General features: G+C 40.4%; 3 protein-coding genes across 4 annotated transcripts in view; 1 reads left to right on the plus strand and 2 right to left on the minus strand.

Annotated features, from left to right (window-relative positions):
• uts1 (urotensin 1) lies at nt 1-5,740 on the minus strand. The gene is made up of 2 exons (XM_071926089.1): nt 5,723-5,740; nt 1-447 (listed from the first exon to the last, which is right to left on the minus strand). The coding sequence occupies exon 2, from the start codon at nt 442-444 to the stop codon at nt 1-3; it is 444 nt and encodes a 147-aa protein (XP_071782190.1). The 5' UTR covers nt 445-447; nt 5,723-5,740.
• cad (carbamoyl-phosphate synthetase 2, aspartate transcarbamylase, and dihydroorotase) overlaps nt 1-19,877 on the plus strand; it is a 425,149-nt gene that overhangs the window by 128,581 nt on the left and 276,691 nt on the right. The window lies entirely within an intron of this gene.
• The window catches only part of mpv17 (mitochondrial inner membrane protein MPV17), a 23,846-nt gene continuing 8,132 nt past the window's right edge, over nt 4,164-19,877 (minus strand). The window contains exons 2-7 of the mRNA XM_071926077.2: nt 19,019-19,134; nt 17,754-17,846; nt 12,949-13,044; nt 7,197-7,229; nt 6,954-7,006; nt 4,164-4,856 (exon numbers count right to left, since the gene is read on the minus strand). Of these exons, the coding sequence (XP_071782178.1) occupies nt 4,787-4,856; nt 6,954-7,006; nt 7,197-7,229; nt 12,949-13,044; nt 17,754-17,846; nt 19,019-19,134 (461 nt within the window). The 3' untranslated portion in view covers nt 4,164-4,786. The remainder of the gene's footprint in view (nt 4,857-6,953; nt 7,007-7,196; nt 7,230-12,948; nt 13,045-17,753; nt 17,847-19,018; nt 19,135-19,877) is intronic.

The raw sequence follows: 19,877 nt of genomic DNA on the forward strand, positions 1-19,877 counted from the left end.
TCACTTCCCGACCTCGTCCAGGACCTTGCGGTTGAGCTGGGCCTGCTCTCTCTGGCTCTCCATCTTGGCCATCTGGATCATGTTTCTAAGCAGGTGGAAGGTCAGGTCGATGGACAGCGGCGGCTCTTCGCTCCGCTTCCACAGCTGCGACGCAGTCCTCACTTCTTCCTCTTCGTCCTCGTCCTCCTCCTCCGGGGGGAGCAGGTGGAGCGGGTCCGGGTTCCTCCTCTGGAGAAACCTCAGGATGTTGTCGCCCAGCAGGGCGGAGGCGGCGCTGTCTCCGGCGGCGGCGGCTCTGAGCAGCACCTCGTCCAGCTGCTGAGTCTGGATGCGGCCGCTGCCGTCCAACCAGCCGGGGAGGATGCGCGGTCTGCCGGCCGCGGGGCGGAGGTGTGATGAGAGGAGGACCGAGGAAAGGAGCAGGAGCAGGGGGACGGACTTCATATCCTGCAATCAGCAGCATTACATTTAGGGGACATATAGGTAATAGAATGGAAAGGATCTAGTGGATGATGAACCCACTTAAACTCATTTCCACCACCTATTTATTAGCAGTATATCCACCTTTTTAGACTGATATGATATTTCTGAGATAAATGTATTGCATCATAGTAAGTAATATCAATCGGATCTATTCTAAAAGCATATGGGCTTTTAAGGGGAAAAAACCCAAATGAAAGCTTTTCTGAAAATATAATTGAATGTTCTTTCTATTAGTGGTTGTTTGGCTCATGGTGATCAGTGACTAGAGGTCACAGTTTACCCCTCTTATTATTTACCACTACAGTACATCGTGGATGATGATGAATAAATGATAAATAAATAGAGCATGCATCTTAGTGGTGAGTTGCAGATATTATTTACTGTTTTTGTGCCCATGTCTACAGTATATATTTGCGTGCTTAAATCCTATTTCTCTTTTTTTCCTCTGCTAAATCCTATTGCTTTTGCTGCTGCAACGACCAGATTTCCCCACGGGGATCAATAAAGTTTAATCTTATCTTATATTATCTTATCTTAAACATAAGGAAACAAAATCCAGTTGAAGAGATTCCTCTCCTGTAGGAGAAAAGCATGCTTGCTTATGCATCCTTGCCTCGAATGCATTAGGCATCTTGAAACTTGTTAGAAGTTGAACCTTGACATGATAAATACAAGAAAATGAGGCAAAGTGAAATGGAGACACTTACTTTGTTTTCTCAAGATGCTGCAACCAAACTTTGCGGTCGGCCGGTGAGATATCAAGCCGGAGTCCGGTGTGGAAAGTCCCTGTGAGAGGCGACTGGAGAGGACGGAGGGTTTTATACATCCAGCCTGCTCCATTGACGTCAATGCAAGTGCAGATACCGTTTGGAAATTAGACGACTATCGGGGACGAAAGGCAATATTGTTGGGAGGGACAGCTGAGGATGCTCTGATGGAAAGAAAAAAAAAGGACGCGTCTTTTTTTTCTGTTTATTTCCAGTTATCTAGCCCAGTGGTTCTCAAAGTTGGGGTCCGGGCACTCCCAGGAGTCCTTGAGGGGGTTCCAGGGGTCCTTAGCAAAATGAGGAATAGTTTCATTTCACTATGATTTAATTCACTAGAATTTTCCCATTTAGAGAGTGTATAAGAATGTAATCCCAGGTTTAAGTCTTAACCACTATTATCTCCCCACATAGAGTGTAGACCGTTCTGCAATTTAAAACCAACAACTAATATCTTCCCATATCACTAAGAAACCAAACCCCTTAATTTTATCTCTAGTAAGGTTATTATCATGGGATTTATTCATGGGTTGATTCATGAAGACACTAGTAGGCCTTAATTAAGGGATTTTTCATGCCTTTTGTGCATGGTTTATAGGGTTATTAATGAGTTATTAATGGAAAGTTTCTGTCACAATGATTTTTTCATTATAAAGTAATGAGTCAAGATTAAGGGGGTGTTTAAGGGGGTTTTGATGGGGTCTCCTCCATTAATCACTCTCTTAATTCATTTTGCATGAATTAAGGGATGAATTAATGTAAGTTAATGTAAATGTAAGGCTATTTTAAGGGATTACTGGCTCGAATGGATTCCTGAGTCTAAATCTGGTCAAATGGGGGTTTGTGACATGAAAATGTTTGAGAACCCCTCATCTAGCCTAGACAAAATTGGGGCTATTTTACTTCGATCAGTTGAATTAGAAGCGGCTAATTAAGAATTCAAGGTAGAGCTGTACCTCCTAAGGCAAACAGGGAAAAACACACAGCCAAATCGTCAGTGTTAATTTAACTCTGTGTAATCAACACTATGGCAGTGTTTTTATCAGTCATCATAGCTTTGAACAGCCACCCCAGAGCCATGTCAGTTCTATGATTAGACAAACAACTCTTCAATCAATCACAACAACACTGTTATTAATATTTGCTGTGGACAGAAATGTAAAGTGATTGGTTATGGTTAGAATGACTGGACACAGCCTGCAGGAACTGTCCACGGTGCTGAACCAACTGTTTTAGGCCTGTCTAAAACACTTCCACGCTTATTGATGGGTTATATGACCTGATATACCAGGGGATCAGATTTAGTCCCAGGAAGATTTTAGTTGTTTTACTATTGAATTGTAGAACTGCCTACACTGTAGGAGTTAATAGTGGTGAGAGTGAAACCTAGGATTACAATACTCTTTCTATACATTCTGTAATTGGGATCATATCTAGTGAATTTACTTATAGTAAAATTAAACTATTCCTCATTTTACTAGGGAACCCCCTCAAGGACCCATGCAACCTCCTCTAAGACCCCTGAAATATCCTCAAGGACTGCTGGAACCTCCTCTAAAACCCCTGGAATATCCGCAAGGACCCCATGGAACCTCCTCTAGGACCCCTGGAATCTATTACACTTCTTACACTTCTACACTATTATATTATGGGACTAGGTGACGCAGTCAGTAGTGCATATTATAGCCTACCTATACTTTTTTGTGGGAGTAGGCTATTATTGCATTTACATTTAAATCCTCAAGGCCAGAAACTTTGACTTTTTAACATTGACCACAACCATTTTGTTGGGTTTTAACTAGGGTTAGATCCATATGTGGGTTTTCTGTCATGTCAGACTGGAACTGACTTTTATTCAAAATTAGATATTGTCCAGTCAGTGTGGTCCACCTCTGATATGATGGAGGTTCCTCCCTTCATTTCTCAACAGCTTCAGGAGCTACTAACCCACCTAAAAGAGTTACATTAGTATGGCTTTCAATGGAGAGTTTTAGTGTCCCATGATGCTCTAAAAGCTGTTTCAGAGGCTTTTCCACTACGTTAAGATAGTGAACATCAGCACAAATTATAGGCCACCAGCAGCTTCAGTCCAAAAATATCGATATCAGTTTTGCCGTTCAAAAATCCATGTTGTTCATATCGAACCCTAGATTTAGCCTCAGAATGCAAGCCTGCGACAACACCAACTTCAACAATGAGCATTTCAAACACAGATCTAAGCTATACCATGCAACATGCGCACATGTTGCAGCACAAATAAGACGATCTACCTAATTACCTTGGCATGCATATACAATAGTGCGAGCCTGGGTGCTGAATCAAAAATGAATTCCAACTTTCTGGGGGAGAAGCTCATATCCCTAAGGGAACGGGCTATTTGGCAGATTTTCAATGGATTCGTCAGACTCTTCCGCTTTGCTCTTTTCCCCGATATAGCCCAAGTGTGTTTGTGTGGAAAAATGTGTGGAGTTAATTCGGTTGACAGCCCCGCTCAGCAGCCTCCATGCCTCTCTCCAAAACAACCCCGCCCATCCAAACCCAACTTGGCCATAAAAGTTAGCTAGGTCAAACACACCAATAACATCACCTCACGTAAAACTTTAAGACACGTTATATGCTAGATATATGGCTTTTAATATTAAAAATGTGCACATTTCAAAAAGTATACAGTTTCCATGTACATTGAAATATAGATTAAAGGCAAAATCTATCCTAAAACACTTTAACACTGTTAAACAGCTATTGGCAATGTACCTTGCATTCCTGGGCCCATTTTGTTGTTTGGTGGTGTATTTTTCTTATTCTGTGGATAACTGGCCAAACGTAGAAACATTTTCAGCTAAAAAACTTGGGGGTTGTCAAAAGGCATTCTGGGAAAAGTAGGAAATCACTAACTGAAGTCTTGAGGTGGGTACAACGAAAAAGTAAATTACAACACTTCATCACAAAATATCTCCTGCAATGTATTGAACATCACAAATTGATGATATCTAACAGTGTAAGAGGATCCGAGTGTGGCTTTATCTTTTAACCCAGGCTATGAAATAATACTGTAATCCTTTAACAAATTATCCTTAAAATAATTTCTGGTAAGTGACAATACATTATATGGATTTGCAAATTTCCTTTGACATCAATGTGTGTGCATGTATGTATGTGTGTGTGTGTATGTGTGTGTGTGTGTGTGTGTGTGTACGTGTGTGTGTGTGTGTGTGTGTACGTGTGGCTACACTGTGCGGTACCAGTGCCAAATCCTATTTCCAAAAATAACAAACTTTCACAGACATTTCTGCAAATGCAAGTTTGACTTTCAAGTGTGAATTTGTCATTCGGAGTAGACAAGCACTTTCTTCTGACCTTTATAAGTGACTCAATCACAGTTTTACACATTGGAAATATCAGAAGACTAAGTAGCCTAAAGTAAGCAATCTTCAGACCAGAACAGCCCATATCACACTACAAGTGAGTGCAAAGACATCATCAACAACACTAACAGTCCTGAGGGGTTTGAGGCAGGGGGTGGGACTTGTGATAATCCTTCACATCTTATTGGCTTTCCAGGACAGGTAGGAGTTCCAGGCGACAGCGACGATCTGGACGACAGCCAACCTGCAAACATGAGAAATTTGACGTCTTTGGATGCATTCACCAGGGTGACAGTTTCATCAAGATGAAAATAAGGCTTTTTAGGGTTAGACACTTTTAATGCCAGTTAGAATGACATTCAAGATTAATTTTACAATTGAAATATAGGTCAAGAATACAGTAGGACTGGACTTTATTTTTCACTGGAACAACAATATACTGACACCAAGAAACCCCAAATTTTTAAGACTTCTAAAACTGACTTTCAGTTTTAAAATGCTGTATTCGACTGTATTAAAAACATCTTAAGGCCTTGCGTTTGGATAATATAATTAAACCATAGCATTTTTAAGACCTCTATAACTGACTTTCAGATTTAAATTGCTTTATTCAACTATATTCAAAAGCATTTAAAGCCTTGAGTTTAGAAAACGCAATGCAAGGAATGTGTGAAACAGGTTGGAGAACACATTCTGCTATACTCCTGTAAAGTGACTCATTTGTAAATGTCCTTGACTTTCCCTGTCTGGAAATATAAATATTAATAATAATAATAATAATAAATATTCCAGAAATTGAATATCAGACCAGTGGGAACCTTGGTAGACTTTTTCACTGTTCTTCATACGATGTTTTACAACACAAGGTGAAAACATAAAACAAGGTGATATTGAAGCTCATTTGTCCATGTTGCTATATGTGGAAAAATTAGCTAAAATACTTAATACTTCATACTCAGTTTTACAGGGGGAGGTGTGGTAATGTAATCATTACTGTAGCATGTCTGTAATTTTAGTCCTGTCCGAATCTGCTATGTCAGTAGCTTTTACGGACTTCACATGCCCACGGCAGTAAAAATTCTGGCCTCTTTTAGCTCCTGTAAAAATAACCTCAGGTAAAACTAAGAAATAAATAGCAATAAATTACATCATCTAATAAGAGAAGCAAAGCAGCATCATTATCAAGCAAAAGGACCTGGTCTATAACTAATCTTCTTTCTGAACAAATCACCATTTAATTGAATCCCCTGTTATCCCCCCTCTGTGTTTAAATCTGATGACTCTTCTGTATTTTTGAATTATCGACCTATCTCCATTCTTCCTTGTCTAGCCAAAGTACTCGAAAGATTAGTGTACAATAGAATGATGGATTTTTTAACAGTAAATAATCTTGTCTACTTGCACCAATATGGCTTCAGACAAAAATATTCCACATCAACGGCTTTAGTCCAGTTATTACACAATAGTTAAACAATATGCATCTTGGAATGGATCTGCTTCAAGAGCACATTCATAATTTTCCAACTGAGAAACAGCATTACAACATGCCTCCTATGTCAAGTTCTTAGGTGTATTATTGATTGATGAGAGACTTTCTTGGAAAAATCATAGCGGTCAGACACAGTATTGGAATCATCAGACATTATGTCCCAAGAAAAACTGTGGTAACCTTGTATTATACTTTGATTTGTCCATATTTATCATGCTGCAACATTGGGTGGTATCTATAAAAGTTGAGAATTGCCATTTTTTCCTGATCACCTCACTAGCACACTTTCCACCGTCTCGAAATATTAAACAGTTATGATATTAATGTTTTACAGATCTGCCAGTTTCTTTACAAATCTAAAATGAAGTTACTTCCATCAAGCTTTGAGAACATGTTTATCTTCAATGATCATATCCACAATTATGGCTCATAATTCATATCCACCAATTTACCCATAGCTTTTTACAAAATCACACAAGGTCAATTTTCTGTACGATACCAAGGTCCTATATTGTGGGACAGTTTACCAAACCATGTCAAAAACTGGGCATTTATGCTGTCTTGTATGATAGCCCCAGGCATTAACTGTGTACAACCTACAGTATATGGTACAGTATATGGTTATGTCCTTGTTTTTTTTCCTTTCTCCCTGTCGATTGCTGTGACTTTTTCCCCCTATAGTGCCCGCATGTCAAAGGAGGACTCTTCACAGTCACTTTGTAATTATATTCAGTTGACGGCCTTTATCAGTGTTTTACATTGTATATTAAAATGCTTTCTGTACAAACTGTGCATTTCTTGATCAATGCGGCCGATTGTCACTATGTTGACAATCAGCCGATAGGCCCTTACCTGTGGTGTAGTGGAACGAAATAGAAATTGGCAATCTGGACTGGTGGCCATAGCTGAAACACAAACAAACAACGTTCACTGGACAATTCACACATAACATTCACATTAAGAATGGACAGCAAATGACGTGTTGTGAAATAAGCCACGATTACCCGATTCTTTTTGTGACTGTGCACAATCCAGATGTACACATACGTCAATGCACATATCAATAAAATGACTAACTTTAAAGGGAGAACTTACGTAATAATTTGAGATCAAGGCATCTGCATAGTCCTGTGATGAGAGAAAAAAATTGCTATTATATTTATATCGTAATGAGAGCTGTTACTTTGGATCTGGGGTGAATTCACAAAAGGACTGCGACGCTTTTGCGGTCATTAAACCATTACAAAAGAAAGAGAAAAACAAAAGTGTGATTCACAAACTGTCCGCAGTGAGTGGAAAGTACACTTAATTGCACTGCCAAGGAAATAGCGACAGTGCGCTGACGCTGTTCATGCATATTAAATTGCCTTATGCATTTCAGCACAAAAACCCGACCCCTTTCTATGCAAATGAGGCTCATCACAGCAGCGGGATCTGTTGTTGAATCTGTTTACAAACGTGTAAAATGCAAGTTTTAAAGCTATTTTTGTGGCCTCAATCAAATTAATTGGAAGTAAAAATCCAAATGCTACAAACTCGTCCAGCTGCATCTGATCTTGGTGATTAGTTTATATTCTGGTTTTCATGGCGGTCAAGTGCCAAATAACCCCCATGTTAAAACTAAGTGGAATATTGCTTTAAGTTGGTATTGATTGACAACCCTATCAACCCCCTGCAGATATATTATGGTCATTTTGTGCTATGGGACAGTAAAAATGTTACTTATTGCCCCTTTAAATTTGACCTTTTTCAAGATAAAAAACACACAAAGTGTTCAATGAAGTTCAGGAGTTATTTTACGATAAAGTATTGTAATTGACTTTTTTCTGGTGGACCCACTTTCCCTCAACCAGCCTACTTCACTTAGTGAAGTAGGCTGGGGGACCCTTCGACAACCCCCACAGAAGGGCAGGAACTTGTTGATTTCAATCAAAGGTGGGCGTATGGGCATATAGATATAGCTAAAATAGCCAAGTAGTTCTGAACATTGGGGCATATCTATCCGTACTCAAAACACAGCATGTCTTGTGGCTGCATTGCATTCTGGTCTATTGAGGCTACTGTTAGTGGAGAAATCTCTGCCTCTTCTACAATGGATTTGTCCCTGTGTGATTGTTGAATGTTAGTGGTGAGTCCAGAAAGTGGTCTAGAAAGAAGCCTTTACTCTTTGATTCTGAGGGACTGACACCAAAACCTGATGTTTACCGTAGATATTTCAGACAGATGAAAAATTGTTTGCTATCGAACTCAGTTGTAGCTGCGCTGGAAATATCTCGATATGACGTGGCGTTACCCACGGAATAAGATAAATACACCAACGAAACAACAAAACAGACCAAGGAATGCAAGGTACATCACCAACAGTTGTTTTTAACAGTGTTAAAATAGTTTTAGGGTGGATTTTCCCTTTAATGGTCTGTTGGCGTAATGATTTAACACACATAATTTAAGCAATGGGTCAACAAGCTTTGTGCTTTTACCCATCTATGCCACATATGTATATATGAGTAAAAGGATAAATAATGGTTTATACATATACACGTACACAGACTCTCACAAACACACAGCCCAACCACCTTACCACACAAAATTCCCTGTGTCATCTACTTAAAGGTCAGCTCAACATGTCTCGACATATAAAAACAGAAAGCCAATGTTCCAGCAACAATCTTTTCTTTTTTTCTTTTTGATGGTTTTCTGGGGCGTAACTGTTTTCTAATTATGGCCAAACAAGCTACTTTGCCACCTGAGGTGAAATTGCCACTGGTGATCACTGCGTCAGACGGACATCACAATTATTCCTCCTACACTCGAGAATATAGCACCTGTTTTGCCTTCCCTAGTGGTTTTATGTTGGTTGTAGATGCGCTTTTGGGGTATGCGCTCAATTTTAGTATTTATTATTCGCGGGGATGCATTTATGAACTTAATTCTACTTGAAGCCAGAGAACTGATCTGTTACGGTTACATTCTTGCAACTTTGGGTAACAATTTAATTGAAGTGCATTGTGTGCATAACCAGCAGATTATACGGCCATTAGAAGCGGAAGCAGAATTGGAAAATTGCAAAAAATCTTGCAAAATTAGAGGAAAAATCCACCCTGCAACACTAACACTGTTAAAAACGGCTATTGGTGATGCATTTCTGGGTTCGTTTTGTTGTTTGGCAGTGTATTTTTCTTGTTCCTGTGGATAATTGGCCAATTGTAGACGATGTGATGTCACGTTGAGATATTTCCAGCGCTGCTACAATGGAGTTTGAAAGCAGAAAATGTTTTAGCTAACGTAAAACGTAATGTAAAGTTTTAGTGTCAGTCCCTCAGAATCAAAGAGCAAGGGCTTTTTTCTAGAGCCGCCATTTTGCACCGACATTCAACAATCATACAGGGAGAAATCCATCGTAGAAGAAGCAGAGAGACCAATTTCTCTAACAGTAGCCTCAATCGACAAGAATGCAATGCAGCCACAAGACATGTTGTGTTTTGAGTAAGGGGCATGACTTAGGGGTTGTTGTTGAATTGATAATTTCACAGTTCTGTACTGCCATTGAGGTCAATGTCAACCTCACACTGTCAACACATTGTCTTAATGCAGAAGCATGCAAAGTAGTTACTTTTGCACACGTGTGGTGTCTTAGCCTAGTTGACGTTACCATAGCAAATGGCGAAATCCAAAACAATAGACATAACTTTATAGCAGAAGCTAGGTTTATCATAGTGAGTATTTCCCTCCTCTCATTCAAACTTCAGCCATGATTCTTCTGTGCAATGCCCTGGTTGCAACTTTCCTACAATAGCAACATGGGATGGTAAAGCATCTGTATGACATGTTTTCTCCTTACTGTACTTCTGCCACGCCCATGTTGACGTTCCAAAACAACCCAACGGACAGAAAAAAGCTCCCTTTTCTGGACTCACCAAAATCACTTGCCTCAGGTGAGCTTAGTGTCATGCCTTGATTATGATGCACTCACATTGTGCTTATTCATGTGCGTATGATGCCTTAAAATGCCTTGGGCACACCACTTAGAGTAAAGTGTTACTGAAATACCAACCAGAATCCATTTCTAATATGATGTTATTTGTGAAGTTGGTCTAGCTAGCTGCCTACAGTAGCTATGCATTGCTGGTTACTGCTAGGTAACTTGTAGCTATAAATTTGCTTTGTATTTCTTGAATATCCTTCTAGATACATTGATATGTCAGGCTCTATTCAGCAGAAACACCAACAAATAGGCCTAAATGTGTGTTTACGCTGCAAGCAAATTGATTGATAGGTCACTCTATTCTGAGTAATTGTGGGCAGGCTCCAGTTCCAGTATCCATGTAGTGGTCTGCAGCTACAACGTTTTTAACAGACAAATTATGTATTTTTTGCTGCTTTGGTATTACCTTTCATAACTTGATGCGTTAACATAGCTAGCTAGCATCGAAAATAAACAGAAAAAACAATAAAATTACTTCAGAGCTTCCCATTGACCCCAACTATGGATGAAACGTGATAAGATAAGATAAGATAAGATAAGATATACTTTAATTGTCCCCTTAGGAAAATTTGTCTTGGACTCCGTGCTGTAGTCGGAGGTAGGCTTTGAATGGCTGTTATAAACTTCTCATCCATTTTGCACTGGGCAGTCAGAACAATTGTTCATGAAACGCAATCAACATTGGTAGAGAAACAACAAGGAAAGACAGAAATCTGATTGGCTGTTGATGGCCAACGACCGCAAAAAGTTCAGGTGTGGCTAACTTTTCTCGGCCAGCTTGTTGACTGTCCACACATCGGCCGAGTTTCCCTGGTTGCTCGGCTCCACAGGAAATGAGGGACTTCTGCTGACTTAAGTACTGTTGCTCGCAGTATGAAGGCCCCCACCACCTCATGTCATGCCGCTCCATCAGTAAACATCTATTTGACGTCACCGCCAGCTCTGGCTAGTTCTACGAGACAGAGCTGCTGTTTGGCCGGTCAGTTGCTCCGTTGCTTTTCGTCTCACATTTCCTCAGTGCCAGGCCTGCTGTAACGAACACGTTTGTCATTTGTTTTCTGTCTTTTCTGACATTTACCTGGTTGGCCTTTCAGACCCTCACTCTAACTGCAGGTCCTTGCCTCTCCTTACGTAAATAATTGATGGTGAGCAGTGGAACAGTGAGTAAGCAAGGCAGTGATGGACGTGTGAGCTCCTAGCACAAGATACCAGCTAGCTCTGACCTGGCCCTACAAACACACCAGGCAAATACACACTTCAACAAGCGCATGCTCTCTCTTTCTCACACACATACACACACACACAAAGACATGAGTCACATTGCTATTTCCACAGTCCCCCCCCCCCCTCTCTTCTCTCTCTCCATCGGAGGAAATAGCTTCTAATAATAATGAGGGGTGAAAGCCGGAGGTCAGCTAGCTTCAAGGAGAACCACGGCATCCTCTTTTTGTACTTTAATTTACCTGGACTATGTTCACAGAGCACACTCGCTGTTCTGTAGCAATGCCCTCACTAGTTCCAGAACAGGGGGGGCACGGGACTTCAGAGGCTACTTTGGAGGCCTGGCCAGTTGTGCCAAATTTTGTATCCCCTACAAAATGTGTCTCCCTGGCAGTGTGTCCGTGTTTTGTCCTCCGTGTGTGTTAAGGAAATTATTGTGGGGGGAAACGCACTTAATAATAACAAGTGTAGAATCCATGTAGAATCAATGGAAGTGTGATCACTGTTCACAGGTAGGCAACTTTTATTCTGTGTTTCACCATTTGAAAAGCCAGCACTAGGAAAATAATCCACAAAAAGTTTAAATGATTGCTATTTTCTTCACACTGAGACACACTCCTAGGGCAAACACACTTTTTTAGGGGAAATACTTTCTGGCACAACATCAGCCCTAAGTTTAAAGTCATGATACCCTCAGTTTGAACTTTTCTCCGCCTACTGTGTGATTTTGAAAGATGCAAATGGCATGAGGAGCCGGGGGAAAGGTGAGGGGCGGAAGAGTGGGAAAGTAACATGGTGGGAACTGTAACATGTTTGATGACATGCAAAATTCTGTAAATCACCAAAACGGTAGGCAAAGGTTTTTCAGCCACTAGTTGGCGACAGTAAGCAGGGATTTGCAAAGGAAATCCAGTAAAAAGGAATAATGTGATGTATTGTCATGATTATGAGCAGGATAGATGTGTTTCATCATAAAATAAAAAAATAATTAAGGTTTCATACTCATTTAAAACATAATGTTAAATTGTTTTGCACCTATTACTGTCATTACAGCAACTCTTTAGTTGCTGTAATGACAGTAAGTTATATATTCACATCTAATAGCGTCATTACGGTGGTATAAGTACAGGTCAAGCAATGTGAAAGATGATTTTGAGACTTGATGAGTGTTGGCTAGTTATTTTATTGTCTATAAGTTATATCAGAACCACTACAGTATTTAAACCTACACTGTGTAGTCTTAGGAAGGACATATTAGCGTCTGAAATGTCAAAAAAGATTATGAAACAGCTTTATTACTGAATAAATAAAGCATTCTGAAAGTGAAGTCAGGGGCTGGAGTCTATCCCATCATGCAATGGATGGAAGGGAGGGAGTCCACAGTCCATCACAGGGCTAACACAGATAGACAGACACTCCCATCCATACCTACAATTTAGAGGCTCCAATGCACTCGACTGAGAGAGGAAACCCAGGCGAACACAGAGAGAACTTCCAAACTCCATAGAGAAAGGACCGGGAATCGAACCTACAACCTTCTGGCTATGGGGCCACAGAGCTAACAGAGACACTGTGGCACCCCAAGAATTATTATCAATGATACTGAATGAATAATATAGTGTTATAATGAAGCTTGCTCACCCTCTTGAGCTTGGCGACGTTCTGCTCCACCGTCAGTCCGTTCAGAGTGCCAGAGATACAGAGGAAACCTCCCAGGAAGCATGGAGCAAAACACAACTACAAAGACACACAGAAATAAGAAAAGAAAGGATGAAACCTGAATGACCTCCCCTCTGGAAATTGATTTGTTGCAGCAGCAAATAGCAATAGGATACAGCAAAGAAAAAAACAAATATATACAAATAAGCAAACTTTAAGCTATTAAGCATAATTCAACCAACAATTCCAATGTGTCAAGAACATTTTAAGTAAAAATGAATGAATGAAAATATGAAAAAATATGAGTTGAAGGATTAAGAGGGTGTGCGAAATAACAGCAGTAGAAAATACTGAGACAGAAAAGTAAAATATGCACATTATGAAAATATACCATAAAATGAAAAATTTGCAGTATGAAAGAAATATCAAACCTTCACTGTATTAATGCTATGAATGAGTGCGCGAGTCACTGAGTGAGTGAGTGTACAGAGTATGTGTATGCACATGTATACATAGGATAAAATGCATGTGTTTTATGTATTTTTGGTGTATAAGATGGATATGTGTGTGTGAAGTTTGCATATTAAAAGGATAAAATGTGTGTGCGTGCTGTCTAGAGTGTGGTTTGTTTGGCCAGGTGAGAACAATGCCATTCCAACTTGGGTGGCACCAAATAACGTTCATCAAGTCTCCTAGTCAAAAATAACCGCCTGAATATGTGGGTCTCTGTCCTCTTCCAAGACAATTGTTGTGGGGTTCGTAAGGAGTGAGAATGTAATTCAACTTCAGGAAAAGACCCCTATTTAGGGGTCTTTTCCTTTTGCATTTGCAAGGGTTTATGGGTAAGGAGATGGGTGTTGACATCTGATAGCCAGAAGTTCCTCATGCTTGGAAAGACTATAAACAGAGTGGAGATGAGCCCTAAAGTTACAGGGATCCGCACCCCACCACCACCACCAAAATCTCTCACCTAGTGGTATGACAAGTTGCCAAAACTGTCCAATAAACAAGCTACTTGTGAGTCCATGTGACTTTTGTTTACAAGCCTTGTAAACAAGGTTACCTAAACAAACCAAATACAAAAATGCAGCAAAGTAAACTTTTCAACTATGGTCCTTTCCGATCAAAGAAAACCAAGTAATCTCACCCTAAATAAAGTAACAGCTCTATGGGAAACTAAAGTTTGTGTGCAGAAACCAAAGTAGAATGGGAAAAAAATCCCATAATTACAGTGGATTATCTGTATTTTACATAACAAATGCTATCCTGTGTAGGTGTACTTGTATAAAAACCAGAGATACCTTCCTGCACAGTGCTCAAAGAAAACGTAGTCACTTCCGTACTTTGTGAAACCATTCAAGAGAGCATGATCTTTGTGCTAGTAAATGTACTTACAGTACATAAATACAGTTACTTGACGTCTTCTATCTGTTACTCAGGTATGACGCAGGTAGCACCCTGTAGCTGCATTATTTTAATCTTTCGAGTCACCAAATGGCACTTCAGTCACTATACCGAGGCAGAAGGAGTTGCATACAGCGTGACGACATGCGACTATTCAAGCGTAGGAGTGGACACTTTGCTCTAGTAAATATTTCAGTAGGGGGAAATATTGCTGCTCAGCCAACTTTGAAAATAAGCTCTGAAGTCCTGTTCTGTCGTGGCGTTAGCGTGCCCCATATTTGCCCTATTGCCGGTAGGCAATTTGCCCAAATCAAACAAGGGGGGTGGTGTAGAAAGTAATACTATTTCCCCTTCAATTCCTTTGCACCACCAACCTTAGACCCTCAGTGAAGACAAGAAAAAATGTATAAGGAACAAAAATGGAAGAAATCTTGGGTGGGCCAATTCAAAGAGGGATCCCCCACCAGGACGGCTGAGCGTCCAATGGGTGATGAAATTGTTATCGGATTTTCTTTGCTATGCAAGTGATTAAATTAACTAATACACTACGTTTTTGGTAAGAAAAGGTCTTTAGAAAGCTCATTTACCTCTAAAACAATCCAAAGTTAACTTTTCTTTCAGGCCATCAATCATTTTGGCAGAGTTGGCGACACATCAGACGTCAGAGTTGGGGATCACATCAAATACAATGGGAGACAAAGGCTGAGCTACACCACTTGGTTGGAAATGAACTAATGACAGAGCTGGACTGTCTGTCAGCCTGATAGAAGGGAATTGTATCGCTGTGGTGGGGACTCATCCACCCAGTTAGTCACTACTAATGAATTGGGCCTGATCTGGAAGATAGCAACACACACACACACAGACATGCACATACACACACACAAACCCTTCTCGTCCACTGACAGTGCTCACCCTCTAGCAGTCTAGCTGATCCAACTTTAGCTTGGTGCGTTAAAAAAAGGAAACTGTGAAAAAGCAAATCTTCTAGGGATATGTCTGGGGATACAATTTTCTGATCAATCGGCCACCAATCATAATCTGTGATCAGCCGATAACGGTTATAAGTGCCTGACAAAGTAGCTTAGGTAGCCTAAATGTGTTAGCCTTGTGTTAGCATTAGCTTGGTAGCATACTTAGCGTGTTAGAATTTGTTAGCACACTCGTTTGGTAGTTGCCCACTTGATAACCCCGATGACTCACCTACACTCACTCACCCTGGAAGCTAGAGTAGGTAGCTGGTGAATGTTGCTGCCTGTCTTATGGTCCTGCAGGTTTATGATGGTATGGCCTGACTTTTGCTATGGTACGCACTTGCATGGTAGTAAATCACTTAAATCACTTTAAGCGGCCTTGCTGTTTTAATTTCAGGGAGAGGCTGGTCAATTCATTTCACTCCTTTCTGAATAGTTTGATTAATGAATTCATTCAATATTTTCAGGTGTTAATAAACACTGACAGCTCACATATCGCTGTTGTCGGGTGTCTGAAAACCTTGTTGCTCCAAAATGCCAACTTGTCAGGAACTAAGAAAAAATGCCTTGTTTTTAGCTTGACGACCATGCATTTTTGAGTTAATTGGTTTTGAAAAGGTTTCATAAACCCAAGGGTTATAGAATTTTCTCAACCCATAGAGGAGCATGTAATCATTCAATTAAAGTTAAAACATGAAAATCACCAAAACTGAAGTTACAAGGTTTTCATCCAACAGTGACAATATATTCATTTTGGACGTTGTGTTATGATAATCTCTTTGATTAGAAACAGTTTAATGTATTGGACAGAAGGCTTAGCCTATAGCTGCCTCAATGAAAACCTTTTTCGTTACGCACACACTAACATGTAATAACTGTTTGGATGAAAACTATGATTTATTTCCACATCGTTAGGTAGCAATGTAATGTAGCCATAAGAACTATCTGTTAAACACAGTGCTACATTGAAATTTTTACTGTTAATGCTTGTTGTGAATTTTTACATAATGTGCAGTTGTTAGTACAAGGTCTGGGTAAATTGCATCATTTCAATAGGAAGACTGAAAATAATAGAGGGTTTCTAGCCTGTGATGCCAGATATGGAGGAAGCTATGTGTGAAAATAGTTGCGTCTGTGAAAAGCTTGGCCCTTCTCTGTACAGGATGTAATCCGCCCCAGGGGTACATCCACCCCAGGAGAGGGCAGCAGTGTGAGCCTCATTGTCCTCCACTCATCCTATATATATTCAGCCTGTTACTAAATCATGTTAGCAGGGACTTATCCAATACTCGTGTTTGTTCCTTCAACCGTCAGTGGGAAGATTAACCGACAGCCCGCCTTGGGAAGACAACCCTGGGAGATGTGGTGGTGGTAAACATGGGACCAGGAACCTGAAATAGACCCATCCTTCTTCTGTTCTGATGTTGATGTCATTGTTGTTATCGTTACCATGGTTCCAACACAAAGTTAGACATTCAATTCAAGGATTTTTGAATGACTTTCAAGGTCTCGTCAAGTCAAATTCATAATTGGCATATTTTAGGGCTAGACGTTACACTGAGGCTTCACTTACATTGCATTTAATTTACTAAGACACTGTCTTAGTAAAGGTTCCACCTTACTAGTCATTCCTTTCCCTGTGTCTCCCTGGGTCACGAGCCCATCTCTGTGACAGAGGTAACTTGGGCAGTTAGAAATCCTCGGTGGCAAGGCACCAGGGGTGGACGAGATTAGTCCCAAAATGCTGAAGGCCATGGATATTGTTGTTGGGTTGACGTGGTTGACATGTCTCTTTAATGTTGTGTAGATTTCGGGAACAGTGCCTTTGGATTGGCAGACAACGGTGGTGGTCGCCATTTTCAAAAAGGGACACCAGAGGGTGTGCTCCAACTGTCAAGGAATAGCACTGCTCAGCCTCCCTGGGAAAGCCTATGCCAAGGTGTTGGAAAGGAGACACCGGCCAATTGTCGAATGTCAGATTCAGGAGAAACAATGCGGATTCCATCCTGGTCCAACCAGCTTTTCACCCTGGTCTGACCCTCACCTATGATCGCAAGCTCTGGGTAGTGACCAAAAGAATGAGATTGCTTATACAAGCAGCCAAAATTAGGTTTTTCCGCAGGGTGGCTGGCCTGACTCTTCATGATAGGGTGAGGAGCTCAGCAAACCAAGAGGACCTTGGTGTCGAGCCACTGCTCCTCCACATTCAGAGAAGCAAGTTGAGGTGGTCTGGGTGCTTGGTAAGGATGACCCCCGGGTGCCTCCCTTTGGAGGTATACCGGGCATGACCGACTGGGAGGAGAGTCTGGGGCAGACACAGGACATCTCCCAGTTTGTTAAAAGCACTGTACTTGGGCAAAAAGAGGAAGAAGATAGGACCATTCTGGGTGCCTCAGATGCTTTTCTCACCTGGTCAACCAGCATTTTCTTCATGGCAGCGCTTTTACTCCCTCCAACCACCAGTCTGTCCAGCACCTTGTACCAGCCACCTATTACTGGACCCTAGGTTGGAAAAAACACACATCATAAGCCTAGTTCTGGACCCTATTATCTTTTAAAGAGATCGTTCTCTGCATTGTGCTTTGAAAAAAGTTCAGGCTGAAGATGCAGATCAAGTCTAAAAATCTAAGCAGCGTTTTTTTTATCTTCATTCATCTTCATCTTCATTTATATCATTCCAGACCTTTTATGTAGATAACTCACGACATTTTAAGACCTGCAGACACTCTATTATGACATAGAAACATTAATTAATCTGAGGAGCCATGATGTAATCAGGTATGACACATTTGTATCTTTCTGGATCATTTTGAAGGTAAATATGCCAGCCAACAAATATGTCAAGATATTTTTAGCCTTCCCTGGCAAACTCACTCCTATTTATGGTTGCAGAGCTTTGTTTTCAAGACAAATATGTCAACATCTTCTCTCCGTGTAATCTAACAACACAATAGCCTGTAGTTGGAGCATAAGATGATTATGGCAATATAAATAAACTTTGCCTACGTAGTGGTGACGTGAAGAAAACAAAATGTACTAGGTGAAATTAAGCTACTGCTGTCAGAAGAGGTGATTGGTGAAATAAGTAAATACACAAACAAAACACAAAGGCATGCACATATGCACATACAGTATACATATATAGATAAGAATTCACATGCACACTTGAACATATGAATGTACATCTATGCACAAATGTGGATGCAGGCACACACACACACACACACACACATTGTAGAGTGCAATATAGAGTGCTACAACCATGACTTTGACGCTGCTGAGCGTGTGATATTGCTGTTACATATTTATTGTACTTTTCCTTTTTTCCTATTCCTTTTACCATTCCTCAAACACAACAAACACGCAACCAAGCATTCACTTTACAAGATAAACAGTTCATATAATATATATAGGATCTATGTACTAGTTTACATATCTTATAGAAATCTTTGACTCTACACTTACACTTGTAGGTTATATATTCCATTGGTATGACACATATTGGGTTTTTGTTTCTTTTTTCTATTTCTGTTTCTCTGCCTTTCTATCATGTAATCCAATGTCAACCTTTATTTAGAAGGAATTTTACAGCATGGAGGAAGAGAACTGTGTTTGGCTCCAAAGTTATCTGTACTGTTCATTCTTCATACATAGACAGGAGGGATGAAACTCACCACAAAAAAGAACCCGATACTCATCATCTTGGCCGTCCGCTGCACGCTGTGATTGGCCAATCCCCTCCTCTCAATCAGCTGCTGGGAGATGACATCACCGACACCCACCAATGACCCTGGAGGAGAGACAAGGGAGTGACGCTGTGGCTCACTCAGTTGAGCATGGCATTAAAGGTTAAATTATTCCTGTGGATAGCTGGCCAAAGATAGATGATATGGTGTCATGTCGGGATATGAGATATTCAGAAAACATCAATGTTAAATATCAAGTTTTGGGGGAATGTTTCTCTTCACATTGTTAGGGTTAGGGATTTGATTCCTGCTGTGACTACTTATAATAAAAGTGTATGCACTTCCACTATATTTGTAATTCAAATAGATCCTTATGACTGTTTTCATACTGTTCACAATTTTAAAGGCATATTTTGTGAAAATGTGACTATTGAAGTAAGTGCATATTTAATTTATACTTGACGTCTATTCAGCTTTCATTTGGCCCTATACTTAAGCCTGCTTTATGCTTATGGTGCTTTCTATCAAAAGCTTTTCACATTTAGTGCGAGGAAATATGTTCATATCACTTGGTATATCAAGCATGCAAGCATATAAATGGCACTGTAATTGCACCATTCTTCCACAAAAAACTCCATTACTTGGTGTTTTGAGAATGAGAGACAGAGAGGATAGTGATAACGGATAGTGGTAACAGCTCATTGGAATGGTGTGTGTGTGTGTGTGTGTGTGTAGCATAGTGCCAGTCAGGAAGATCGAGCAGGTCACTCCACTCTGGATGAAATGCCATGAATCCCTCTCGACACACACACAGCCTAAATAGGTGTATAAATAGCAAATATGCTCT

The sequence above is a fragment of the Centroberyx gerrardi genome, chromosome 18 (genome assembly GCF_048128805.1).
Source record: "Centroberyx gerrardi isolate f3 chromosome 18, fCenGer3.hap1.cur.20231027, whole genome shotgun sequence".
Lineage (NCBI taxonomy): Eukaryota > Metazoa > Chordata > Actinopteri > Beryciformes > Berycidae > Centroberyx > Centroberyx gerrardi.